The sequence below is a fragment of the Acomys russatus genome, chromosome 28 (assembly GCF_903995435.1).
Source record: "Acomys russatus chromosome 28, mAcoRus1.1, whole genome shotgun sequence".
NCBI classification, from domain to species: domain Eukaryota; kingdom Metazoa; phylum Chordata; class Mammalia; order Rodentia; family Muridae; genus Acomys; species Acomys russatus.
This window is the reverse complement of record NC_067164.1, coordinates 30,392,294-30,419,906: the sequence shown is the minus strand read 5'-3', so window position 1 is coordinate 30,419,906 and position 27,613 is coordinate 30,392,294. Positions and strand designations below refer to the sequence as shown.

The 27,613-nt window shown below is 44.9% G+C and overlaps 1 protein-coding gene across 1 annotated transcript in view; it reads right to left on the bottom strand.

Moving 5' to 3' along the window:
- C28H12orf56 (chromosome 28 C12orf56 homolog) overlaps positions 1 to 27,613 on the bottom strand; it is a 51,998-nt gene that overhangs the window by 22,765 nt on the left and 1,620 nt on the right. Inside the window, exons 2-5 of the mRNA XM_051170428.1 lie at positions 17,596 to 17,755; positions 14,103 to 14,175; positions 4,767 to 5,157; positions 2,432 to 2,505 (exon numbers count right to left, since the gene is read on the bottom strand). Coding sequence (XP_051026385.1) covers positions 2,432 to 2,505; positions 4,767 to 5,157; positions 14,103 to 14,175; positions 17,596 to 17,755 — 698 coding nt within the window. The remainder of the gene's footprint in view (positions 1 to 2,431; positions 2,506 to 4,766; positions 5,158 to 14,102; positions 14,176 to 17,595; positions 17,756 to 27,613) is intronic.

The window sequence follows — 27,613 nt, the reverse complement described above, 5'->3', positions numbered from 1 at the left end:
CAACCAACCCCCCCCCCCCCCCCCCGCGCCAAATCTAGATTCCAGTGAGCCTTCTGGGGGAAGAGATGAAGAGATGGATAATTTCCCAGTGGAAGAACTGGAGAAAAGATTGTCCTCACTTCAGCAACAGCAATCCTACAGGCAGAAACACAATAATTGTGAGCAGAGGGCTCCAGTCAGAGCCTGGGTCAGCTCTATTTTTAACTAGCTGGTCACTACAGGAAGGTCACACAGCCTCGCTGTGCAATGGGTACGATCACAGCATCCCACCAGGATGGGATGCCTCGGTGTCTACACGACAAGTGTTAATACATGGTTGTCCCAAAATAAAACTGGAGTTGGTCTGAGGCCCTGTGTCCTTATTCATCCACTTCTGGTTCCTGCATTTCAATTTAAGAGACGATAGAATCTTTCTACTCTCTTGAGAACTCTAGAAACAACAGAAACGTACTTTTCACAAACAAATGAGCTGAGTAAAGCAAAAGTTCACATAAAATACAACATCAGCAGGATTATTTTGAAATTAATTTGCCACCTTTTCCCATTTGGAGTCAGCAATTTTGTAAGATATGTAATAGAAGCCATGTTTTAGCCCTTTACCACCTGTGATAATAGATTACAAAGACAAACTGATTTTTAAGTGAAAAATGTAGGGGAAAAATAATACACAAATTGCAAAGTGAGGCCTCATATAGGTCATAAATTCACATTATGTTGGGTGGTGTGCTATAACACTCACAACTGGAAAGCTGAGAACAGTGGGTACGTACGCTCACACTCTGCTCCACTCCTCTGGTCTATACAGTCCAGCATCCCCTGCCCTGGGAATCAAGAGAATCACCTGCCTCCTTGATATGGCTGCACTGTGACCAGCTGCCTCAAGTTCCGGCCACCTGACTTTCCCTCTATTTGGACTGTACCCAGAGTTATCCTTTCACCCTTAAGCTTATTTTGCCAGAGTATTTCATCATAGTAAGAGGAAAAGGAACCAAAGTCAAGGGGCGTTACCATGCACACAGCACAGGCTGGCCTTGAACTCTGCATCTTCCTGCCTCAGCATCAGCAGAGCTAGGCCCCAACACACATTTAACATTAGCAACATGGCTGGGCTGCACGCCTGTAATCCCAGCAGTCAGAAGACAGAAGGTGGTGGATCTCTGTGAGTTCGAGGCCAGCCTGGTCTACAAAGAAAGTCCAGTACAGCCAAGGCTACACAGAGAAACCCTGACTTGAAAAACAAACAAACAAAAAAGGGCAGCACTCTCACACTGGTGTAATGCTTTAGAGTTGGAAAATGCTTTCCATACATTATCCTAGGAACAGTGTGTATTATGTTTACAACAGCCAAGCTACAGGTGTGACAAAGAGTTCTAAGCTAAAAACCCAGAGGGCATTTATTCATCATAAATCCAAATTCCTTGCAGGTAGAAATAAGTTCTTGTAACTAGTGCACCCTCACAGTACATTTGAAGTCTTGGCACTTTAAATACTGTGTGCTACTCTCAGAAAGCAGCTTTGCAAGACGCATGCTTTTCTCAAGTAAGATTAGAACCCCATGTTAGAACTCTCATATGCCTCAGGGATAGCTACTGCATACATACAAAGTTAGAGTGCATTTTACTACAGAATCATCTACAAATCTCCTTTAAATAAAACACTAAAGGGGCTGGGCGTGGTGCCCTACGCCTTTAATCCTAGCACTCGGGAGGCAGAGGCAGGCGATCACTGTGAGTTCGAGGCCAACCTGGTCTATAGAGTGAGTCCAGGACAGCCAGGACTACAAAAGAGAAACCCTGTCTCCAAAAAAAAAAAAAAAAAAAAAAAGCACTAAAGGGGCCAGAGAGATGGCTCAGTAGTTAAGAGCACTGGTTGGTCTTCCAGAGGACCCGGGGTTTAATTTACAACTGTCCAGTTCCAAAGGATCCACCAGCCTCTTCCGGTTTTATCCACTGAGGATGGCAGTATAGACATATTATCTCATTAGAGGTTGCGAACAGGATAATTTTTCGAGTTCTGCTAAAGATGCATTCACTAGCTGGATTGCTATAAAAAGGGGAATTTGTCATCACCAACTAGGACCACTTGGTAGCCCAGAAATGGCTACAGGAAAGGCACAATACTTGCCATGTGCTGGCTGCTATGTAGAGAAAGGGACAGATGCTCAAAGTCCTTCTAGAGTTCACGGTGTTTTATTTCTGTGGGGAAGGAGCGAGGAGCACCTTCTACAGTGCACGGCCACACATCTATTCCCCGCGCTTCAGTCACCTGATCCCTTATTTTCTTGGGCACTCAGCTGGTTTCAGTGAATCTAAAACTTTTAACAGGCAGTGAGGGAGGGGGACAGATACAGCAGTCAACTGCACACACCACACGGAGGAGCTAGAAATGGAAAGAAAAATCCCTAATGAGTCTAGCGTGCATCACGCCTCACCTGTACGGCTTCGGGTGGCCAATGACAGGGCCGTGCTCGCTGGCACATAGAGGGTCTTGTGAAAGAGTAGCTCTCTGAAAGAGGAAAAGAGGGGACTGTCAGGATTTCTGTCTACTGGAAATAATCTCTGCTTCCGATCAGTGTCATATGTGTGCACTTGGGTCCCACCTGTGGTACCCCACACGCTTTATTTATATAACTCACTCTCGCATTCAATCACAGCGCAAGGGGTCTGTCATGATTTGGGCTTTTTAGGTTTAAATACAACAGTTTTTCACTAGTAAACGATCTATTTATGTTCAATTCTGCTGCCCATGTCCTAAAATTAGAACAATACAGTGACTGTCACGGCCTGTGCTCAAAGATGACAAGCAAATTCTGGTTTTTTGGTTTTGGTTTTGGAGATAGGGTTTCTCTGTGTAGCCTTGGCTGTCCTGGACTCACTTTGCAGACCAGGCTGGCCTTGAACTCACAGTGATCCACCTGCCTCTACCTCCCAAGTCCTGGGATTAAAGGCTTGTGCCACCACCACCCAGTACATTCTGTTTTTTGTTTTTGTTGTTGTTGTTACTGTTGTTTTGAGGCAGGGTCTCACTTTGTAGCTCTGGCTTGGAACTCACTATGTAGACCAGGCTAAACTCAACCCTCCAAAGATCCACCTGCCTCGGCCTCCCGAATGCTGGCATTAAAGATACGTGCTACCAAACCTGGCCAATTCTGTATTTTTTTTTTAAATAATTTATCAAGTTTGGACATTGCATTGGACTAAATGCATACAGTGAAACACAGAGATTCTGTTCCCCCTCCCCTTTCCATCTGTCCTCCACAGCAGCCATTAGCATTTTGTTCTTTCTGAGCTCTGGGCTGGCTGGGTCAAACTCCTCTCCCAGCTGATTTATTCAATCTGGCTTGTTCCGCTTGGCCTCAACTAACTCAGCAGTCTGCTCTAATCTTCTGGCTTCTTCTCATTTTCTGGCTCATTTTCTTCTCATTCCGTCTTCTCGGAACCAGACCAATAACACATTGCAATGAACATTGTAAGTGCAGATGTGTGGACAAGGGGGTATACTGAGAGACACACTGTGACACACTACAGCTTCCAAGATGAGATGGTGTGTGTGTGTGTTATTTTGGGGGGAGGTTGCAAGGGTGGAGGGCAGGTATGAGGGGTCGGGAGATGAGTGGGAGAGGAGTGCACGATGGGAAACTCACAAAGAATCAATAAAAAGTTAGGCCAGGAGCTGGACATGGTGGCACACGCCTTTAATCCCAGCACTTGGGAGGCAGAGGCAGGCAGATCACTGTGAGTTCGAGGCCAACCTGGTCTATAAAGTGAGTCCAGGACGGCCAAGATAACAAAGAAACCCTGTTTCCAAAAACAAAAAAACAAACAAACAACAAAAAAAAAGTTAGGCCAGTGTAGTAAGGATATACAAGAATGGGGCTTGGGGAGGAGTCAGCGGGGAATGTTGCTTGTTCTACAAGCCTGGCAACCTGAGTTCAAGCCCCAGAACCTAGTAAGATGGAGGAGAGAAGCAACTCCAAGAAGCTGTCCTCCACACATACACTTTGGCACATGTGTGCCCCTCCCAAATCATACACACGCATGCACACAATAACAGTAAAGTTTTAAAAATGGAAATACAGAGACATATTGACTATGTTGAATTTCATCTTGAGTTCTGTGTTACCTAGCTAACTGCAAAAGTCCCCTGGAAAGACTCCATCATGACTGTCCTTGCTCCCTTGCCTCCTCAAAAGCCCAGACTCTTCCTATTTTCCCTAACACATTATTGTCTTCCTTTTCATTTATCCTTTCTTTCTTTCTTTCTTTCTTTCTTTTATCCTTCCTTCCTTTTTCCTTTTTCTTCTTTCTTTCATATTATGAGTGTTTTGCCTGTATGTATGTATGTATGTATGTATGTATGTATGTATGTATGTATACCACATACATGACTGGTTCCCAAGGAGACCAGAAAAGGGCATCAGATCCCTTGACTGTGGAGCTAGAGATGGTTGTGAGTGAGCACATGAGTGCTGGGATTCAAACCCAGGCCCTCTGCAAGAGCAACAGTGCTCTAAAGTGCCAGGCCAACTCTCCAGTCCCCAAGACACTATTTGTTAATAAGTATTTCTCCTTATTGCAAACGCCTGAATAAAATCTCCCCTGGTGCATTCCTATCTTTCACAACAATCATTAAATTCCAAGGCTAAATACCAGAAACGGGAGAGAATGAGAGCTCACATTTGCCCTAAAAACCAAACAAACAAACAAAAAACCACAACAAAACCAAGCAAACACACTGAGGTGGGAGCCAGCTGGTCGGTCACTCACTATGACGTAGTTGTTCCATGAACTCTTTAAGTGCAGAAATATCGATGAGGTTGCGGAAAGAATATACAGGTGGAGTTCCGACTCCTCCTTCTCCAGGCTGGAGCTACTGTGCAGAGCAGACTCCGGAAGAAACTCACCCCTGCTCCCAGCCAACCTGAGAGAACCCTCACTCGGGGAGTCCTTGAGGCTTGGAAGCTCCCACGCTCCTTCTGTGTTTGGTGAATGAGTTGGTGAGTAGGCAGCCTTTCCAGAAGTTGCCATAGACGCACAGCTCCTAGAGAGGGTAGGTAAGGGTCGAGAGGCGCCTGGGCTAGCAAGGGACAGTTGCTGCGTGACGTCTGAAAGGTGGGGACTTGAGTCCTTGTGTGGTTCACAGCTCCCCTGGTGGAACCTGTGGGGAGGAACAAGTATCAAATTATGGTATTGAGAATTTAGCAGCGAGGAACTGAGAGAATCTAGCCATCAATTTCAGCTATCTGTGACTCTAAAAGCAACTCACTTGATGTAAACAGAATGCCAGTTATAAGGAGGGAGTGACTGGACCTCACTTGCAGTTATGGTTTGAGTCTCAGATGTCATTTTGAGCAGTTAGTCGCCAGCCATACACCATTTTGAAGGCTATGGAGCCTTTTGGCCACGAGGCCTGGGCAGTAGAAGTAGGTCACAGAAGCAGGCCACCAGCCCTTGTTTCGGTGTGCTTTTCTGTTTCCTGGTCTAGCACAGTGTGAACAGCCACCACAGCACACTACCACTACAAAGGGCTGAGCCATTTTGCCATGCCTTTCCCTCTGGGCGGAAACTTTTAAAACCACGAGCCATAATGAATCCTTCCTTCCTTAAGTCATTTCTGTGAAGAATTTTGACACAGCAATGGGGAAGTAACTAATACATTTAGCTCTGGTTAATGGAAAGAGGGCGTGGCTAATGGAAAGAGAGTGTGACTGTCCCTTGGCATGCTCTTCTGCTTTCAGAAACATGGCTTCCCAGTGCCATACAAAGAAGCACTTTTTGGATTTGGGTTTTTGCTGTTGCTTTGGTTTTTAAGACAGGATCTCACTATGTAGCACTGGTTGGCCTGGAGCTTGCTGTGTACCTCAGGCTGGCCTTGAACTCACCGGGATCCACAAGCCTCTACATTTACCACCTCCTGCAAAGGCATTTCCTATGATGGACACTTTGGGCCTTCTTGGAGTCCCAGTAGTTTCACTGAAAGGATTATTTGCTTTGCTTTTTTGTTTGTTTTGTTTTGTTTTTTCTTTTTTGGTTTCTTGAGACAGGGTTTCTCTGTGTAGCATTGACTTTCCTGGCTTTGTAGACCAGGCTGGCCTCAAGCTCCGCGATCCAGCTGCCTGTCTCCCAAGTGCTGGGATTAAAGGCATGTGCCACCATCGCCCAACACCGCCACCTGCCTGGTTTTTTAAAATATTTTATTTTAATATATATGTGCATATGTGTGTGTGTGTTGCCTGCCTGTCTATGTACCACATATGTGCCTAGTACAGGACAGAAGAGGGCACCAGATCCTTTAGAAATGGAGCTGCAGATAGTTCTGAGCTACCCTGTAGGTGGCGGGACGGGAACCTGAGTCCTCTGTAAGAGCCGCAGCGCTCTCAACTCAACTGCCGAGACATCTCTCCTGCTAATTTTAAACAAACTAAATCCACTCTATTGACTGTTCTGAGTTCCAACCACCAGCTCCCTCTCTGCACCTTAAAGTCTATGACTGTAAGTGTAATGGTATTTGTTTAAAATTTAGGCAGCAGCCATTTTAACTCAATAATAACATCTATATCATAGTTATGAAATGGTCACAAAACACTTTCTCTTGGGTAACGCTGCAGCACGGTACATACTCAAGGCTGTGTACAAGACATTGGGTTTCAAGGTGAGGTTTAAGCCGCTGCCAGGAACATGCCCTGAGATGAGCAAACATTGCCTGTCTCCTCAGAGAATACTTGGCATTCGCGTAGTGAGTGGATTCCAACGGTTAGTGAATCTTTGTCTTCTGAATTTATGTACTCAGCATACCAACTACTACAATACTATGGAAATTCAGTGTGAATTAGAGAAAAAAAGCCATCATCCTTTTCCAAGATGCTTGTCATTATTGGGAATACTCACAATAAAGAACTTCATGGTTGTCAAGAAGAAAGGGAGATGAGGTACAATGTTTTCTACTGTCACTATTCCTATTTTAAAAGATTAATTCTGCCGGGCATGGTGGCACACACCTTTAATCCCAGCACTCAGGAGGCAGAGACAGGCAGATCGCTGTGAGTTCAAAGCCAGCCTGGTCTACAAAGAGTCCAGGACAGCCAGGGCTACACAGAGAGACCCTGTCTCAAAAAACCAAAAATAAAAATAAAGATTAATTCTATTTTTATTTGTGTGTGTATGTGTGCACACATGTGTGGGTACACACACACACACATACACACACACACTGGTGCTGGGAACCAAACTCTGGTTCTCTGCAAGAACAGCAAGCTTTTTACCCACTCAGTCGTTTCTCTGTTATTTATTGCAATGATTTCCGCCCTTTCAACATTATTTCCTTCTTTCTTGCTTTGTAATGCTTGTTCAGTTAAAGGAGTGTAGAGGTGGCCTTCACCACATTGCATTAAGGTGTGTCTCTGTTTTTAACAGCTGAACCTGAAGCTAGCTAAATGCTAACAGATTCTGGTATTGTCACTGCTATTGAGGAACTTCCTGGCTCACTGGTGTGTAAGTTTCTCCTCAATTATCTCTGATTGGTTAATTAAGAAGCTGAAGAGCCTATGATTGGGCAAATGAAAGAGCAGATGGGACTTCCATTCCCAGTCTTGGGATCCCAGGAAGAGAGAGGGGCCGGGGAGGGAAGAAAAAGTTGCCATGCCATGAGGAGTTGTCAGTGGGGACAAGGATGGAGCAGAGGTAGCCAGGGAGAGACTAGAGGACAGATAATGAGGCATATGGCTGGGAAGTAGGCCAGGCTAACATAGTTGAGTTAGAATAAATCGATTAGATCAGTATCTGCCCAGTTATGGTGCTTGAAGCTTATTAATAAATGTAACAGATTTCCATCTCATTATGTGGGAGCCAGAAGGGGCAGAGAAATAACCACTAATACCAACAAAGGAGGATTTGTTTGCAGTGGAGCCTTAGGAAAAAGCAAGTATGGGTAGAGATGCAAGAAGCCAGCATGCCTGCATTCCTGGGATTTGTGTTCTGGGTGGTCCAAGGTTCTCTGGACCTGCAATGGTAAGATGCCCCGTATATGAGAGACACACAGTCACCGAGGTCAGAACCACATATCCAAAGCCCTATGTGTAAGAAACCTATAGTCTATAACCTATAGCACTACAACACAATGAGATCATGTTTGTGGGGCAGTCTGCCTTTAAAGGTGTGAGTCCCATGACTGCAGCATACAGGGACTACATAGACTTGCTCAAGGGTCATCTAGGAAGCTGGGTGCCCTAAACTGCTGTCCCAAAGAAACCAAGACCCATTAACAAACAATAGGAGAGGTTTGTTTCTGCCCCTCTGACTCCTGGGTTACAGAACTCTTTACTAGGTCAGAAGTTACTTTTCCTTGAAAGAAAGAAAGAAAGAAAGAAAGAAAGAAAGAAAGAAAGAAAGAAAGAAAGAAAGAAAGAAAGAGGAAAGGAAAGGAGGAAGAAAAGAAAGTGGCCAAGAAATGGCTCAGAAGAATGCTTTCTGCACTCAGGAGGCAGAGGCAGGCTGATCGCTGTGAGTTTGAGGCCAGCCTTGTCTACAAAGTGAGTCCAGGACAGCCAAGGCTAACACAGAGAGAAACTCTGTCTCGAAAAACAAAAAACAAAAAACAAAGCAAACAAACAAACAAACAAAAAAGAATGCTTTCTATACACACAGGACCTGAGTTAAACCCTCCAGAATATCAGAAGGAGGGTACCCAGAGCCTCAGGAGGTGGAGGACAGAAACAGGAGGATTTCCAAGGCTTGCTTTCTGGACACAGCCTAGCTCCAGGTTAAGGAAGAGAGCCCGTCTCAAAGGAATAAGATGAAAACAATGGAGCAAGGATATCTGACACGGTCCTCTGGCTCCGCACATGCATGGGCACCCCCCACCAACATATGTTCACTGGTACACGCATGTGAATTGTTAAGCAGTAAAGTACCTCCCTGTGTGTTCCACTGTACGCACTATGAGTCGGTGGTCCTATCTACTAATGAAGTTATCCTAAGGAGAGCAACCTAAGTACAAACCATCGGAGACCACAGGTCTGACTTCCATCCCTCAGGCGCCTATGCCTGGTGTTTATTACTACCCTGAAAGGCAATCACACTTAGGGACGTATGACGGCCCAAGACAGTGGAATCTTTCTTCTGCCCTGGGGCTTTTCACAATTAGGCTTCACATCCAAGCTAGGCCTGTGAGCATCCTGTGGTCCTCTCATTAACTCTTTGCATCCTTCATCCAACCTGCCTGTGGTTTACACTTTTGATTCTGGTGTTCTCTCAGAAAGTCGACTCAACTCTGTCCCCACGCCCTTTATTTAGACTCCTAGATTGCACATGTGGAGTACACAAGCTGTTAGGTTTTCAGGGGCTCTGGTCTCCTGACTACGCATGATATTTTTCAGTGGCCAATCATCTTTTCCTGCGGGATTGTTACAAACCTTCCCTGGGGTTTTTTATTTTGTTTTGTTTTTCAAGATAGGGTTTCCCTGTGTAGCCCTGGCTGTCCTGGACTCGCTTTGTAGACCAGGCTGGCCTTGAACTCACAGCAATCCACCTGCCTCTGCCTCCAGACTGCTGGGATTAAAGGCGTGTGCCACCACCGCCCAGCCAGGGGATTTAAAAATTTTTAATACAAGATGTGAATAGGTCTATGCCCAGTAGTGGGAGCTGTAAAATATGAATTTCAGACTTTGCTGCCCTATCAATGATATGGGTTTCAGTGAGAGAAAGCAAGGCTGGCCAACACACATGAGAGCAGTCGGAGCCCTGTGCTCCACACACCCAGTGACACCAGTGACAAACCCCAGCTTTCTTCCGTGCTCCACACACCCAGAGCCACTAGAGCCAAACCCCAGCTCTCTTCTCCCCTCTGCTCCATCACTAGAGTTCACTCTAACTCTGGCTGATTTTGCTCAGCATTGTTCATCCACAAGGGAACACGCACACCAATAATTAGGACATGTTTGACTAAAGTACCAGATAGAGAGAACACTATCCCCATCTCTCTGCCTTCCTACCCTTTGAATGAGTATTGCATTGTATGAGTCACCTGTTATTTCAATAAATTCCCTCTTTTAATCTAAGCTCTGTGTGCCAGTCTATCCCTCTGTTTACAGTATCCACACACTGTAATGATTCGTCATTCTAAGTAGGAGGGAAACAATGAGAGCAGTTGTCAGAGCGTTTTAGAAATTTGGGGGCTAAGAGAGGTGCAGTGGCGTATGCCTGTAATCTCAGCACTCTGGAGGCAGAGGCAGGCAGATCACTGTGAGTTCGAGGCCAACCAGGTCTACAAAGTGAGTCCAGGACAGCCAAGGCTACACAGAGAAACCCTGTCTCATTGAAAAACCAAAAAAGTAAAAAAAAAAAAGAAAGAAAGAAAAAAAAAGAAAAAGAAAGAAAGAAAGGGAGGAAGGGAGGAAGGGATGAAGGAAGGAAGAGAAATAAATAAATTTGGGGGCTAGCATATGCCAAAATGTGCTATGGTGACTTGAGCCTAGAAGCATGTCAATACCGATGACCAGCCATCTCCTCCCGGCTTAGAGCCACACTCAGATGTTCATATGGTGCCTTGCTGTGAGGCAAGCTTCCACTGGAAGCTCAGAGATCACAACCTTCATAGAAGCAACGTAAGTTTACTGCCTCATGATGCTAATCAAATCAAATCTGATTCCTGAAAACCTAAAGAATATGAGCCCAGCTAAGCCTATGCCGTGTACTCACTCAACAAACATTAAACACCTTCTGGCTGGGAGCCTAGCTTGGTGGCAGAGTACTTGCCTAAGCATGAGGAAGAGCCTGGGTTTGATGACCAGCATGGCAAAAAGGGGCAAAAGGACTGTATTGTAGGCACGTGGCCAAGTCAGAAATATTTCAACAAACAAGAGTATGCAGTCTGCCCTCGGGGAACTGACAGTCTAGTGGGAAGCGATCTGCCTGCCTCTTCCTCCCGAGTGCTGGGATTAAAGGCATGTGCCACTATGCCTGGCAAATGGGATCTTTATTAACCATCAGCGGGGCTGTCCCAAGATTAGTGGGAAGCAGATGGGACCTCCGGTTAGTTTGAGTTTCTAAGGGCAAAACAAACGACAACAAAAACAATTGTGGATATACAGGAAGCAAGCTTTATTTACAGAAGTGGAAAGATAACAGTTAAATGGTTAGGCTGCTCCTTAGAGTCACGTTCCATAAGACTTTATGGCTGGTCCAGAGACCAGTTTTAACACTTGAAATATTCTTATGAATAACTTCATGAGATTGCATAATGAGAGGGGGGAGGGGGAGGAGGGAAGGGGAGAGGAAGGGAGGAGAGGGAGGTTGGGCCTGACTTGTGTTTCTGAAACCACAAAGCCTGTGTCTAGTGACACACCCACTTCAACAAGGCCACACCTTGTTGAACTATCCTTCTAAGTAGTGCCATCCCCTGATGACCAAGCCTTCAAATACAGGAGCCTATGGAAGGCATTCTTACTCAAACCACCATAGGGAAGAAAAGATTTATTTTGCTTACACTTCCATACCATAGCTCATCATCAAAGGAGGTCAGGGCAAAAACTCAAGCAGGACAGGAAGCTGGAGGCAGGAGCTGATGCAGAGGCCATGCAGGGGTGCCACTTACCTGCTTGCTTCTCATGGCTTGCTCAGCCTGCTTTCTCATCACACTAAGGACCACCAGCCCTGGGTGGTACTGCCTAAAATGAGCTGGGATCTCCCATATCAATCACTAATAAAGAAAATGTCCCTGGGCTGGAGAGATGGCTCAGTGGTTAAGCGCACTGTTTGCTCTTCCAAAGGACCTGGGTTCAATTCCCAGCAACCACATGGTAGCTCACAACTGTCAGTAATTCCAGTTCGAAGGGATCTGACACCCTCAGACCAGTGCACATAATCTAAAGTTAAATAAAAATTTAAAAAGAAAAAAAAGAAAATGTCCTTACATATCTCTGAGTTCAAGGCCAGCTCGATCTACAGAGTAAGTTTCAGGACAGATAGGGCTACATGAAAAAAAAAAAAAAAAAACCCTGTCTTGAAAAACTTAGAAAGAAAATAAATAAATACATGCCTTTAATCCCAGCACTTGGGAGGCAGAGGCAGGTGGATCTCTGTGAGTTCAAGGCCAGCCAGTCTACAGAGTGAGTCTAGGACAGCCAAGGCTACACAGAGAAACCCTGTCTTGGGGGGAAAAGATTCCATTAAACTTTCTTAGGCCCCTCAAGGGTTTTTCTCTTCACTTTTAGACATGATTATCAGCTTATTATTACTTTTTTATAATAATGATTTTTATCATTGTTCTGGCCAAAACTTTGAGTGTTTTTTTCCTCAACTCCTATGAAATTAAATGTTTGATCTTCATTGCATCTTTTATGAGCCTCTGAAGTGGTTCTGGAGGGAGAGAGCTCAGTAGTTAAGAACACTTGCTGTGCTTATAGAGGACCAGAATTCAGTGCCAAACATCCACGTGGCAGCTCACAACCACAACTGCACCTCCAGCTCCAGAGGACGTGACACCCTCTTCTGGCCTCCGAGAACATACATGCACGTGCACACACCTACATGCACATGCACACACATACACAAATAAATAATAAAAGAAATCCTAAAAAGAAAAAAAAAGCCTTCCAAAAGATGAGCCAATTTTATCTTCATGTTCAATTTTGAGGCCACACAGACTGCTTATACTCTTTATTAGAGTTCTTCGCTTTTCTTTCTTTCTTTCTTTTTATTTTTGTTTGTTGGTTTGTATTTTTGGACTCACTGTTATAGATCAGCCTGGTCTCGAACTTACAAAGATCTGCCTCCCTCTGCCTCTGGGAGTGCTGGGATTAAAGGCATGCGCCATCACGCCCGCCCCTTGGTTTTCTTTCCTGTTGCTGTGATAAATATGAGCAAACGTGAGTAAGGGGAGGAAAGGCCTTGTCTGATTTATATTTCAGAGTAACAAGCCCATGCCTGGAACGTAGGGGCAGGAGCTGAAACAGGAACCTAAAACAGAAGCATGGAGGGATAATGCTTCCTGAATAACTTCACCTGGCTTGTTCAGCTAGCTTTCCCACAGAGCCCCGGCCTGCCTGCCTGCCTGCGTGCCTCGGGAAGGTACCACCCGCAGTAGAATGCGACCTCCTACATGAACTAGCAACCAAGAAATTGCCGTTACAGACACACCCACAGGCCAATCTGATGGAGGCAATTCTTCAATTGAGATTTCTCTCCTCCCTGATATGTCAAGATGACAGCCAAGATGATCCATCACACAGCCCTGATAGAAGTTCCATGTGTCACCTGCCCTTGGTCTTCACAGCCACTCTCCTTGATGGCCCCATCTCCTTGTAAACTCTCTGGAAGCTTGACCTCTTCCCACAAGAGAATTTAGTTTTCCCCTCCTTAAATCTCTCCAACCTGGGCAGTGGTGGTGTACACCTTTAATCCCAGCACAGGCATTCATTCACCACTTCACCCACCTGTAAAGTTCTTTTTTCCACTGTTGTATGTATGAGATACACAGAATGGAGCTAAAGAAAGTAATAGAAAAAAAATGTATTTTTCAAAAAAAAAAAAAAAATTATAGGCCAGGTGGTGGTGTATGACTTTGATCCCAGCACTTTGGAGGCAGAGGCAGGCAGATCTCTGAGTTAGAAGCTAGCCTTGTCTACAGAGCAAGTTCTGGACAGCTAAGGCTACACAGAGAAACCCTGTCTCAAAATAATAATAACAACAACAACAACAGCCAGTGAGGTGGCTTAATCAGGTAAGGACATTGACCACCAAGACTCAGGACCTATGTTTGGTCCCAAAACCCACAAGACAAGAGAGAACCTCCTCTTGCAAGGTATACTCTGGCCTCCACATGCACACTGTTGCACGCTCACTTACGCACACACCATACATACAACATATAAAAATGTATTTTACAAAAAGAACAAAAACTGCAGCAAGGCATGGTGGCACACCCCTTTGTCCCAGCCCTCAAGGAGGCAGAGGCAGGCAGATCTCTGAGTTCGAGGCCAGCCTGGTCTACAAAGCGAGTCCTTGACAGCCAGGGCTACACAGAGAGACCCTGTCTCAAAGAAAACAAACAAACAAACAAACTGCAACATAAAGTAAGTTTTGATCAGCAAGTTAGAATAACCTTACCTGAGAGAGGAGTCGTTCAGACCCTTAGAAACTTCTCTTCTCCATAAGGCAGGGCCATTATCCTCTTGCTTAACTTAAAACAAAAATAGCGTGGTCATTAATTAAATAACGTGAGTTTATGAGGACCTAATGTTATTAAAGGACAGTGACACAGCAATCCTAGTGCAATGTCACTGCCCCTCTCTGTTGGCCTGAAGGCTTCATTTGTAATGGGACAAAGAGAATCTATGCTCTCCATCCAGATGTGAGTAGATCATGGTCTGCCTCTGTGGTTGGTAGAATATCAAGGAAGGACTTGATATAGACCTTTGACGTCAACATGAACAAGTACACTTGTGTAAACCCACAGAAACATGTACACACTGCACATCCACAGACCTGCACAAAAAAGCCCCAACACACACATGCCCACATGAATGCACACACATGCACATATGCACACAAAGACATACACATGCATAAATGCACACACTTTTTAGAAGAGACTACATGATATTCTGACTGGATATTTGACACAGTATAGAATCACCTGGGAATAAAATCTCAGTGGGGGGCTTTCTAGGCTAGGCTGTCCTGTGAAGAATGTCTGTGGGAAATTGTCTTGACACATTAGTTGAAATGGGAAGATGCTCCCATTGTAGACAGTTTGGCCCCCAAACTTATAAAAAAAAAGGAAAAAGTAATGGGGCACCGCCATGCTTGCGCTCATCCTCTGTCTGTTCTTGTCTGTGGACGTTACGATCTGCTTCAAGTTCCCACCTTCACTTCTGCACAGTAAAGTGGGGGGCTGGAACCTGGAACTCTAAGATGGGGGGGGCCCTTTCTCCCTAAACTGTTTCCTGTCGTCTTGTATTATCACAGAAACAAGAACGAAACCAGAGCAGACTACAGAACAAGTTTGCTTTCTCGATTGCAAGATATTTAATATACTGGGGGAAAAAAAATCCTCTTCCCATGAAGATGTTCGAGTTGAATCATGTAAAAAATTCTTATCAAACCAGAGAGACTCTCAGCTCTTTGTTTTAGTTTTAGATCTTCCCCAGACGTAGGAACTGTCCTAGGGTTCAGCTTACGTATACGTATGTGTGTGTGTGCATGTATGTACAAATATACATGCACACAAATTTCTGGTTCCATTTCTTTTGTTGTTGTTTTGTTGTTGTTGTTGTTGTTGGGGCATGGGGGTTCAAGAAAGGGTTTCTCCATGTAGCCTTGACTATCCTGGACTCACTTTGTAGACCAGGCTGGCCTTGAACTCACAGTGATCCGCCTGCCTCTGCCTCTCGAGTGCTGGGATTAAAGGCGTGCGCCACCACGCCTGGCTGTTGTTGTTGTTGTTATGGTTGTTTCAGTATGTAACCTTGCTGGCCTGGAACTTGCTATGTAGACTAGGCTGGGCCTAATAGTCATGTGTGATGATTTAAACTGAGTACTTTCACTAAAGATGACTTGCATTTTGAGTTTCCTTTGTGCAGATGATCAAGTTGGCTAGAGAGTGGGCAACTTTGCCACATGATAAAAATATTCCCTGGGCTTTCACCCAAGAGGTTTGAAGTCAGTCCTAACAATTACCTTTATTTAGCGCCTCAGTAATTAATGTTTGCTGCTTCTCTAGGCATGACAGTCTCGTTAACATTAAAGGCTGTGGTGATGACTAGCTTGCACATAGCAGGTGTGAGCCCTCTCACTTACTTTAGGGCCACATAATAGAGCATCTAGGAGGTAAGCCAGTGTCCTACAAGTACAGGGACACCTAGCCAAACAGCTTACAGGATACAGAAAACAGAGCACCTCGCTGCTATCGTGACAGAAAGGGTAAACAGCTTTTATCTCATGATGTGTACTTCTTGCGGTGGGAATAGGATTGTACTTCAAAGGACATCTGCACCAAAAAATGTCAGATGGGCCGGGAATGGAGGTGCACGCCTCTCATCCCAGCACTCAGGAGGCAGAGGCGATCAAATCTCTGCGAGTTCAAGGCCAGCTTGCAGAAAAATGTGTCAGATACTACCTTGGGGAGGAGAGCGTGAAAAAGTAAAGAACAGGAGGGATTCTGTGACCAGCCACACACAAGCACACAGGCTAAACTCTTCACTGTTCAATATCGTTTGTAAAGTTTCTAGGGATTTCAATGCCACTGCACACTTCAACCCGTTTCACTGTATTTTCACTGTTTCACTTTTAACATGATTTCACTTTCCTATCCATGTTGAAAAACAGCCAAGAAAAGCATGCTTGTGGGCAGGTTGAAGATGCATTTAAGGCAACCAACACCAGTTAGATAGCCTAATTAGTGTGACAGGAGACCAGGTGAGCAGCCAGGGATTTCATAACCCATCTAATTATGCCTGGTGCAACCCGTTTCCATGCTGTAGCTCTCCATGTGCTAGGCTGCATGTCCATTATAGAGAAAACATCACACAGCTTTCCTCCACTGTGCAGTGAGGACCAGTGGACCGTGAACAGGCTGCTCTACTTGGCTGCCTTAGAAAGGGCTCATCCATGGACCACCTCAGACCTTTATCTCTCATCTTTCCTTCCATGCTAAGGATGCAATCATTTTTATTACTTACTTATTTATTTTATGTGTATGAGTGTCTTGCCTGCATGTATGTCTGCCTTAGTCATTTTCTATCCAATGATCTCACCCTGCTTCTTGGTGATAAATCTCCTCTGACTTGGCCATGAGACAGCCAGAATTAATGCCACTCCTAGATACTATGGTCCCTATTTCAAAGGTTCTAGATACAGCTTCTTTTTAAGCTCTTTAACTGCTGCCGGGGACAGATTAGCAGCCAATTTCGCCTTTGTTTTCTACTTCTTTTAGACAGCTTGTCTTGAACTTGCAATTCTCCTGCCTCAGCCATCCAAGTGCTGGGATTGAAGGCATGCCACCACACTCAGTTCCAAAAATTATTTTTGGAGAACATATGGGGTTAAATGACCATCCCTTCCTAGTGGGAGGCCTGAGGGTCAAAGGACAGTCCAGACCCAGGTTCATAACCCTTTTGTCTACCCTCGATGCTCCACCAGAATTTGTTTTAAATCTATTGGTGCTGGGGATGGAGAGGGAGCTCATGGTTAAGAGCACTGACTGCTCTTTTAAAAGACCTGGTTCAATTCCCAGAACCCACATGGCAGCTCACAACTGTCTGTAAACTCCAGTTCCAGGGGATCTGACACTCTCACACAGACACACATGCAGTCAAAACACCAATGTACATAAAATAAAATAATAATTTAAAAAAAATCTATGGGTATCAAAAGGTAGAAGAACCTTGTCTTAAAAATAAAGAACTGGCAACATGGCACACACCTGTAATCCCAGCACTCAGGAGGCAGCAGCAGGCGGATCTCTGTGAGTTCGAGGCCAGCCTGGTAAAGCAGGTCCAGGACAGCCAGGGCTACACAGAGAAACCCTGTCTTGAAAAACAAAAACAAAAACCAAAAGAAGGCAGCTGATTTTTCCCCCCTTACTTCATGTACTACATACCTTTTTTGTTAGTATTGCTATGGCGAAGTGGAAAGAGAAATTTCCCAACACCTTTCAATTTTCCACACTCTTTCTTCAAGACTGTTGAAGAATAGACAATACGAATGTGCTGGTTGCTCTCTCTATCAGGTAAGTTCAAAAAGTCTGGGTAATCATCAATCTGAAGGAAAAAAAAAAAAAAGATCTCACTGAAGGCAATGCTCACTCGCTGTGGGATAATAAGTCCGAGAAAACTAAGGGCATTAACCTGAGTTGTTTTCACTCTCTCCACCAAGACACCTTTTCTCTTCTTGTTCCCAGTTCTCTCACGCACCCTTTCATTGAGCTTAGAAAGGTCATTTTGTCCTCTAGGACCAAGGTCACTTTGTCCTCCAGGACCAAGGTCACTTTGTCCTCCAGGACCAAGGTCACTTTGTCCTCCAGGACCAAGGTCACTTTGTCCTCTAGGACCAACCTCTTCACTTCAGCAGTGAAAGTCCTGTGGCATTTTCTTTCTTTCTTTCATTCTTTCTTGTTCTGTTTTGTTTTGGTTTTGGTTTTTGGGGTTTAGGGTTTGGGGTTTTCAAGACTGGGTTTTTCTGTGTAGCCTTGGCTGTCCTGTGATCACTTTATAGAACAGGCTGGCCTCGAACTCACAGAGATCTACACGCCTCTGCCACCCAGAGTGCTGGGATTAAAGGCGCGTGCCCCGACACCCACGCCCCCCTGTGTCATTTCCTTGACAGAATGTTACTCTCCCTTCTGGGTGCCTTACTATAACATTAGTAAGTATATGTTTTCACATCTCATTATAAATATTTGGCTGTAACTCTTTTTCATCTTAACTGCTTAATTCACCTTTGAAATTAATGAAATAATTCAAAAATAGGTCTCATCTTCACTTCAAAAAATCCCCAAATATAGGCAGTATGCCTATATAAAATGTACTGTACAGTTAAGAGAATTGTACAGAAAGACAACAGGTGAGCTGGGCTGCACTTAGAGGATGCATTTATCCTATGGGGCATTAGGTAGTAGAAGTAAGGCTCAGAAACACCTTGGATGTTCAAACATTAGTCAACTTCCTGTTCTTATAAATAAATAAATAAATAAGCAAATTAATTAATTAAATAATAAGGCCAGTCTGGTCTACAAAGTGAGTCAAGGACAGTCAAGGCTACACAGAGAAACCCTGTCTCAAAAAACCAAAAAAATAAAAAATAAATCCCAAATGTTCAATTTTACGACTCAGAAGACAGATGCTGGGGTGAAGGACAAAACAGAGAATGACAGCGGGAGAAGCTTCAAAGGAGTCTTTATTGTTTCTTGGTGATTTTTTTTTTTTTTTTTTGAGTTTTCGAGACAGGGTTTCTCTGTGTTAGCCTTGGCTGTCCTGGAGTCTTTGTAGACCAGGCTGGCCTCGAACTCACAATGATCTGCCTGCCTCTGCCTCCCAAGTGCTGGGATTAAAGGCGTGGGCCACCACTCCCAGCTCGGGAGTATCTTGATATGTTGCCTAGGATGGCCTAGGAATTGTACTCCCCCACCCACCAACCAGTTCCTTAAGTAGCTGAAATTACAGACTGAGCCAACAAGGCTGATTACCTACTTACTAATTTTTTTATTTATTTATTTTTTTTTTTTAAGATTTATTTATTTATTTTGTTGGCCTGTGTGCCTATATACCAGAAGAGGGCACCAGATCTCATTTTAGATGGTTGTGAGTCACCTTGTGGTTACTGGGAATTAAACTCAGGACCTTTGAGGAACAGACAGTGCTCTTAACCTCTGAGCCATCTCCAGGCCATAATTTGTTGAATTTATCACATATATTTTCTTCAGCTTCAGCTTCAACCTCAAATTGAGATAGGAAAAATGTAAGGTAGGATTCTATTTCAAGGGGATTAAGTCAGGCCAGGCTAAGTGGCTCACACCTTTAATCACAGCACTCACAGAGGCAAAGGTAGGTGGATCTCTGTGAGTTCAAGACCAACTTGGTCAACAAAGCGAGTCCAAGACAACCAGGGCTACACAGAGAAAGCCTGTCACAAAAGAAAAACAAAACAACAACAACAACAAGGGATTAAGTCTTTGGATTCAGCCACAAAGTTACCCCCACCTCCACCCCTTCGGCAACCCACTCCCAGGAATCACATAATTTGCATACTAAGGTAACTGTTTTTCTTATCACAAACCCCAAAACCTTCTAAAGATATCACACACCTTTGTAGAAAGGTTGCTATGGCTAGGGGCTCAGTGGTTAAAGGAGCCAACTCTGAAGTCAAAAGATTTGTGCTAATAAATTCTAGCTCATTCATTTCCAACGCATGAGCCCCTGTGACCCCTCTCACCCTCTGTCCTTGTTCTGCAGGTGGTTGACATGTAGTACATGCCCCACTGACATGTGTTACCATTGACGACCACTGACTACTGGTGAGAACCATTGTCATGCAATTCTGAGCCATACTCCAGCTCTACCCAGCAGAGCATTTGTCTCTGATGATGGCAGCAAGGGACAGAATAGCCATTTTGTTTCTCAAGTTAGTGTGACATACTACGCGTAAATGGCATTTATTTTTTGATACATAAGGACCTGGCTCCCTCATAAATACTTTCATAGCCTTGTCTTAGGTTTCTATCAGTTTTTAATACTGGAGGGGGAAAAAACCCTTATTTGGCAGTTGATTATTTATTTTCTAGTTTGTTTAACTCATCATATATACTTTCTTAAGTATCTACAAAGAGCCCGAAATTGAGATAGGTACCAAAACCACATGTGAATTTATTTTAAGACACAGCCTAGGAATTACAGGTTATAAAAGAACTTATTAAAAGCACATGGTCCCCCAATGACCTGCGGTGTCTCTATGTCACCTAAGACTGTACACAGTACACTTTTTGTTTGTTTGTTTTGTTTTGTTTTTCAAGACAGGGTTTCTCTGTGTAGCTCTGGTTGTCCTGGAACTCGCTCTGTAGACCAGACTGTCCTCAAATTCACAGAGATCCACCTGCCTCTGCCTCTCAAATGCTGGGATTAAAGGTGTGCACCACCACCACCCAGTTTACAGTACATTTCTCAAATTTTTATCTCATTTACTTTTCATCTTATTGTAGCCCTTTTGTTGTTGTTGTTTGTTTTTGGTTTTGTTTTTGAGGTACAGTTTCTCTGTGTAGCCCTGGCTGTCTGGAAACTCACTCTGTAGATCAGGCTGGCCTCAAATTCAGAGATCTATCTGCCTCTATCTCCCAAGTGCTGGGATTAAAGGCGTGTGCCACCATGCCTGGCTTATTGTAATGATTTTTATTGCATTTATTTATGTATGTGTATATACACACACGTCCGCCCAGGTCAACAGGCTAAGTGACCAGTACCTTTATCTGCTGAGCAGTCTAGCTAGGCCCAGACGTTACACTCCTCACTCTGTTTGTCCTTATCCTACACCTGGCAGGTGTCTTTAATGTAGCTGAGGCTAGCCTGCATCTCAGATTCCCTTGTCCCAACCTCCTGGGGGGTTGAACTACAAGCATATTCCATCCTACAACTTTTACAGTAAAAATACAAAAATTTATTTTATCTGTATATGTGTGTGTGCAATTATGAATGTGGACATTCTTTTTTGTGCATGCACAATTCTTCATAACTAGTAAGTATAGGTAGTGAGGAGCTACTTTGAAATTACTCAAATCTCCCAGTTCTACCAGCCCCACCTATCAATGACAGAAGTCGTGGGTTCCCCTCCAGGGAAGGGCTATCATATTTTGTCTCCTTTAATAGCTCATGTCCAATAAGACTTACCCCAAAGGCAAATGTCATAGTCAAGATGGGCTAGGTTATAGCCAGGCATGGTGGCACACACCTTTAATCCCAGCACTCGGGAGGCAGAGGCAGGCGGATAGTTGTGAGTTCGAGGCCAGTCTGGTCTACAAAGTCCAGGACAGCCAAAGCTACACAGAGTGACTTTGTCTCGAAACCCCACACAGACACACAAAAAAATGGGCTAGGTTATTATACAGAGACAACAAACAACACTCAGACCTCGGCGGGGGGCTCATCTCCTCAGTGTTCACTGACAGTTTTGGGGACACTGCTCACTCAGAGTGGGCACTGACCTTGACCCAGTGTCCACACCTGAGGGACTGAGATGACTGATGGCTCTTAAATGTCCGCCTGGAAGGACCACACATTATCTGCACTCCGCCTTCATGGGCAAAGTAAAACACATATGTAGAATGCTCACGTAGGTAATTCCACTCTGAACCCAGCAGAGAGGGATGGGCACGTGTACACATTTTGAGGATTCCAACTCCACCTGTCAGGCTTAGGATCTCACACAAACAGAGTGTAGTAAAACAAAATACTCAGTAGGCAGAGCTAAGCTTTCCTCTCTGAATTCGGACTCGGCCTTGGAATAGCTTGGACCATTCAGACGTGTGCAGACAGTGTTGGGGATGTCACTTTTGGAGGAAGAGCTCTTAAGATGCTGGAACTGATGGGGGTGGGTGGGGCCTCCATCCAGTCTGGAACACTGACTTAGGATCTGTCCCACTGCATCACAGGCAGGTGTGGAACCTTGAAGCTGTGGCGAGGGCAACCACTGTGCTGGGCGTTGGTTGAGGAGTATGTCTCTGGCTGAATTGCCTAGGCCTGGTGTCTTAAGATGACTGGCTGTTTGGTTCTACATGATTTCTGGATTGTATCCCCCAAGGAAGCCCTCCATAGGAGGCAGCCTGAACTCCATAGTTTTCTGCAGTGGCACTGGTGAACCGTCAGCTTCAAAGATAACATTACATTGATCCATTCACTAACTGAAAAATACTCTCTGATACTGTCACCTCCAACTGACTTCACAACTGACTCCAATGTCAAAGGCTACCTCCTATGATAAAGAAAAAAAAAAATCTGAGCTCTTTACTGTTGCAGGGATATTTGACCCCATTGTGATCCCTGAGATTATGAAAAGCTGGCTTTTGTTTGGTGTGGTTTAGCCCTAGCACACACGTTTAATCCAAGAGCTTTCTGTACACAGGATTTAATAAAGTTAACCCTAGGTCAAGAGGTGGAGCAAGAAACCAGCTGACAGGGATTAAACGAGCAGGAGGGGCTCTGAGTTGAGGGGTAGAAGTAGATGGAACTTTTAGCTCTTGAGCTCTTGAGCTCCTCAGCATCTTGGCCTTTGGCTTTTGGGGCTTTTTGAGTTTTGAGCTAGCAAGTCTTTGACCTTGAGGTTTTTGGCCTTTTCTTCCTGGGCGGTCAGCTGGGTGCTTTCTTTGCCTCTTTGTTTTTTATTTTTATTTTAATATTTATTATTATGTATACAGTGCTCTGCCTGCGTGTACACCTCCGTGCCAGAGGAGGACATCAAATCACATTATACATGGTTTTGGGCCACTATGTGGTTGATGGGAATTGAACTCAGGACCTCTGGAAGAACAGTCAGTGCTCTTAACCTCTGAGCCATCTCTCCAGCCCTTCTTTGCCTCTCTGAGCTAGCAGGTTTTCACCCCAACATCTGGCTCCTGAGTCTTTATTGGTAAAATGGAACTTTTTTTTTTTTTCATTTAAAACAACACTTCACCCTTCGGCTTCTGACCTTGAACCATCATGTGGATAAGACATCTCCAAGTGAGTTAGTGATCCTTCAGCCATCAAGAGGACAACCACCTAAGAGCTCCCTCTGAGAATCCGGCCGACCTGCACTTTGATATAGAACTCAGAAAGCTGTGCCACAGCAGACAGCCGACACTTGACACCTGAGCGAAGGCAATCCGACATGGTCACCTCCCAAGCTGCGTGGGACAAGGAGCCATGACCATCCAGAGAAACGCCAGAAGAGGAAATACAAAAAGAGGGAAGAGATGATGTGCAGTCTGAGGAGCCAGCCGAGCCGCAGAAGAGGCGGAAACCGGAACAGGGTGAAACAGAGCTTGGATGTGAAAAGCCGGGCAAGAGTCAGATATGGAAAGCCCAGGATGAGGGTCAGGTGCAGTTAAAGTCCCCAGAGTGCACCGAAGGCCCAGAGGAAGAGGCTGTGACTGAGGTGAAGTCTGCAGACAGAGGCAAGGGTCGCAAGTGCCCCGACTACAGCCGAGAGGAAGGTGTTCAGAAACGCCACAACAAGAAGTGCCCAAGGTTGTTGGGAAACCTTCAACATGATGATCCTGTCAACTCTGGCCCTCACAGCGCTCACACAAGCCCCGCAGACACCTCGGAGAAAATCGAAGACTGCGTGGAAGGGCAGATTCACAGATGTCTGAACCAACTAGGTTTGAGCCAAAAGAACCTGCTCCTCCTGCCACAAGAGCTCAGTCACCAGTCAAAAGTGAAAGGGATATTCAGAGGAGAAAAGTTCTTACACAGAGAAGACAGTCAGAGTAAGCCTCGACAGTGACAGAAGGGGACAGCACCTCCAGCCCATCCATCTTTCTGTGAAGGGCCCAAACCCAAATCTGCACAGTGTCAGCAACGGCATTCTCAGCAACAAAATGTCAATACCTGACACCAAGGAAAAGGCTCTTGCAGCCCAAGCGAAAGGCAGAGGGCTGGTCCATGGCCCTGATGTCACAGCAGACATGGAAAAGGAGATCAGTAATGTGCCAGGCCCAGGGCCACCAGATGAGATCGTGAGTTGTGCCTTTAAACTACAAATGACTAGAGGAGACACTTGAACCCTAAAGGACACCCAGTGATTCAACAACAAAGTTATCGGTTTTTGTGGCATATTCACATGTACATGGTATTACCCTTTATGCTTATTCCTGGAGCCGGGGACAGCTAGCAGGCACCAGTCCTGGGGAGAGAGTGAAGGGGCCAAGGGGAAGAGAAGAGAGCTGCTGCAGTCAGAATTTTCCGGAATAGCTGTGTTGGAGGCTGGTCTGATGTATTTTGATGCTAATTATTGCTTGCTGTCTCTGTGCCCCACCTATACCTTGCCTAAGAGCAAGTTATGTTTGGCCAATAAAAGGCCATCACACCTGGGCAGGGCAAATGGGATAGGTATGGCTAAGGTTTCTCGGGGCTGTGGGGAGACAGAGGGAATCTTGGGAGAAGGAGAGACTGGAGGAGAAGGGAGAAGGAGGCTGTGCCATCATGGGTTAGGTGGAGGAGAAACACATGGCTGGTGTAGATGGAGATTTGGCCCAGATGAAGAACATTAGCAAGTATTTGGGATTATGGATGGGAGGTAACTTGATAGAAATTATTAGAAGCAGATGGCATGGGATTGGGGCAGATATACCTGCACCACTATGGGAAGTAGTTTAGCGGCTTAATATCTGCCATGCCCCAGGTTAACTAGGCTATTTTAAAATACAACCGATGTCTATGTCTTGATTGATGGCTAGCAGGTCAGAAAATACTGCCATAATTATAGGCCTAATAATGTTCAACCATGCGATTGCTGGAAATTGAACTCAACACCTCTGGAAGAGCAGACGGTGCTCTTAACCACTGAGCCATCTCTCCAGCCCATCCTCTCTCTTTTTTTTTTTTTTTTTTTTTTTTGAGACAGGGTTTCTCTGTGTAGCCTTGACTGTCCTGGACTTGCTTTGTAGACCGGGCTGGCCTTGAACTCACAGCGATCTACCTGCCTCTGCCTCCTTCTAACTCTTAATGGGAACATCAGCACCCTGTAAAGACTCCCAGGCTCACTAGGACACGCTGAGATGAGCCACATCAAACACCTGTTAAGAGCTCACGCTCTCTTTAACAATGCTTTGTTTTTCCTAAAAGGAGAATTTTACCCTTTCCAAATTAATATCTTCTCCAAAACGTGTAGATTTTTTTTTGTCTCTCTCTCTCTCTCTCTCTCTCTCTCTCTCTCTCTTAGATTTATTTATGTATTATGAAGTGTTTTGCTTGTATGTGTGCCTGCTCGCCAGAAGAGGGCACCAGATCTCACTATAGATGGTTGTGAGCCACCATGTGGTTGCTGGGAATTGAACGCAGGACCTTTGGAAGTGCAGCCAGTGCTCTTAAACTCTGAGCCATCTCTCCAGCCCTACCTTTTTTTTTTTCTCTCCCATAACTTTCCTAATGCTGCTTTAATACAATTTCTCATGGTGTTCTGAACCCCTAACCATAAAATTATTTTATTGCTACTTCATAATTGCAATTTTGCTACTGTTATGAATCATAATATAAGTATCTGATATGTAAGATATCTGACATACGACCCTGTGAACGGGTAATCTGATCCTCAAAGGTTGATAACTCTGCCTTAGGTTAACAGAAGGCCAGCCACATATCAAACAGGTAGAGCTGGGGCCCAGAAGCGCTGGGGCTAGCTAGTGTGCTCTCCAGCTTCCCCAGAAGGCCAGTGACCAAGAACAGAGGTGGGAAGGAAACCCGAGACAAGGGAAAGCCAGAAACCAGAAGACAAACTTGGGGCCTGGAGAGATGGCTCAGAGGTTAAGAGCACTGACTGCTCTTCCAGAGGTCCTGAGTTCAATTCCCAGCACCCACATGGTGGCTCACAACCATCTATAATGTGATCTGATGCCCTCTTCAGGCATGTAGGTGTATACAAAGACAGCACTGTATACATAATAATAAATAAATCTTTAAAGATAAAATAAAGTTTTTTTATATATAAAAAAAAAAAGAAGGCAAGCTTGTGGAGTGTGACGAGTAGTCTGAGGATGATGGAAAGAATGTTAAGAGGTAGCCTTGGAAAGAGAACTGCTGCCTGGTAGGAAAGGGGACTAGTTTAGTTTTCATGGAAGGACGGGCTGGTTCTGAAGCTGCCCAGTGATCACCTTGACATAACTCAGAGTAGACTACTCATAACACAAGAAATTAGGGAGTATGAAATTCTCAAAGAATTAGGAAAAATACTAAAGTCTTAAGACCTGGAAAACTCCAGCTGGGCAGTGGTGGCACACGCCTTTAATCTCAGCACTCAGGGAGGCAGAGGCAGACAGATCTATATGAGTTCGAGGCCAGGCTGGTCTACAAAGTGAGTCCAGGACAGGCAGGACTACAGGAAAAATCCTGTCTTAAAAACAAAACAAAAAACAAACAAACAAAAAAACTGGAAAACTCCAGCCTGGAGTTGTGGTGCACACCTGTGCACTTGGGAGACAGAGGCAGGCAGATATCTGGAATTGAAAGCTAGCCTAGAGGAGCCAGGTGTGGTGGCGCACGCCTTTAATCTCAGCACTCAGGAGGCAGAGGCAGGCGGATCGCTATGAGTTCGAGGCCAGCCTGGTCTACAAAGTAAGTCCAGGATGGCCAAGGCTACACAGAGAAACCCTGTCTCGAAAGAAAAAAAAAAGCCAGCCTAGAATAGCAAGTTCCAGTAAGGCCCTTTCCTGTAAAGAGAGAGAGAGAGAGAGAGAGAGAGAGAGAGAGAGAGAGAGAGAGAGAGAGAGAATTCTATCCGTTATATATTAGCCACCATTGGTGTCAAGTAAGGCAATTCTGTGATGACTATTTTTCATACAACCTACAAAGCTGGGAGCCAGAAAAATGGCTCAGGGGGTAAGAGTGCACACTGCTCTTGCAGGGACCCAAACTGAGTTCCCAGCACCCATGCTGGGCAGCTCACAACCACCTGTAACTCCTGCTCCATCAGGATCCAAGGCCTCTGCCCTCTATGAGCACCCACACTCATGTGCACACCTATGTGCAATTAAAAATAAAATAAAATCTTAAGGGGGAAACGAGTCTAGTGTAAGTCTGTAGACTATAATAATCCTAGACCCACTTTATACAATTTCAGAGAAAGAGACTGAGGCATCCATGCTTGGCATGACTACTTCTTCTCATGAGGAATAATCTTAACAGCCCACTCACTTGAACTGCCCAAAGCAAAAGACTTGCTTATGGCTGTTAGAACACACACCATTGCCACAGCCCTGCTGCTACTTAACTCCTTTCAGTTCTGGAGGTGAGAGATCCAATCGGGAGCCACAGCCTTGGGGGATCTGTGGGAGAGCACTTGCCTGGTATGCACAAGGCCAGCAATGAAAACCAAAAACAGAAGGTCTGGAGAGATAGCTCAACAATTAAGGGCTGCTTTTCCAGAGGGCCTGGGTTCAA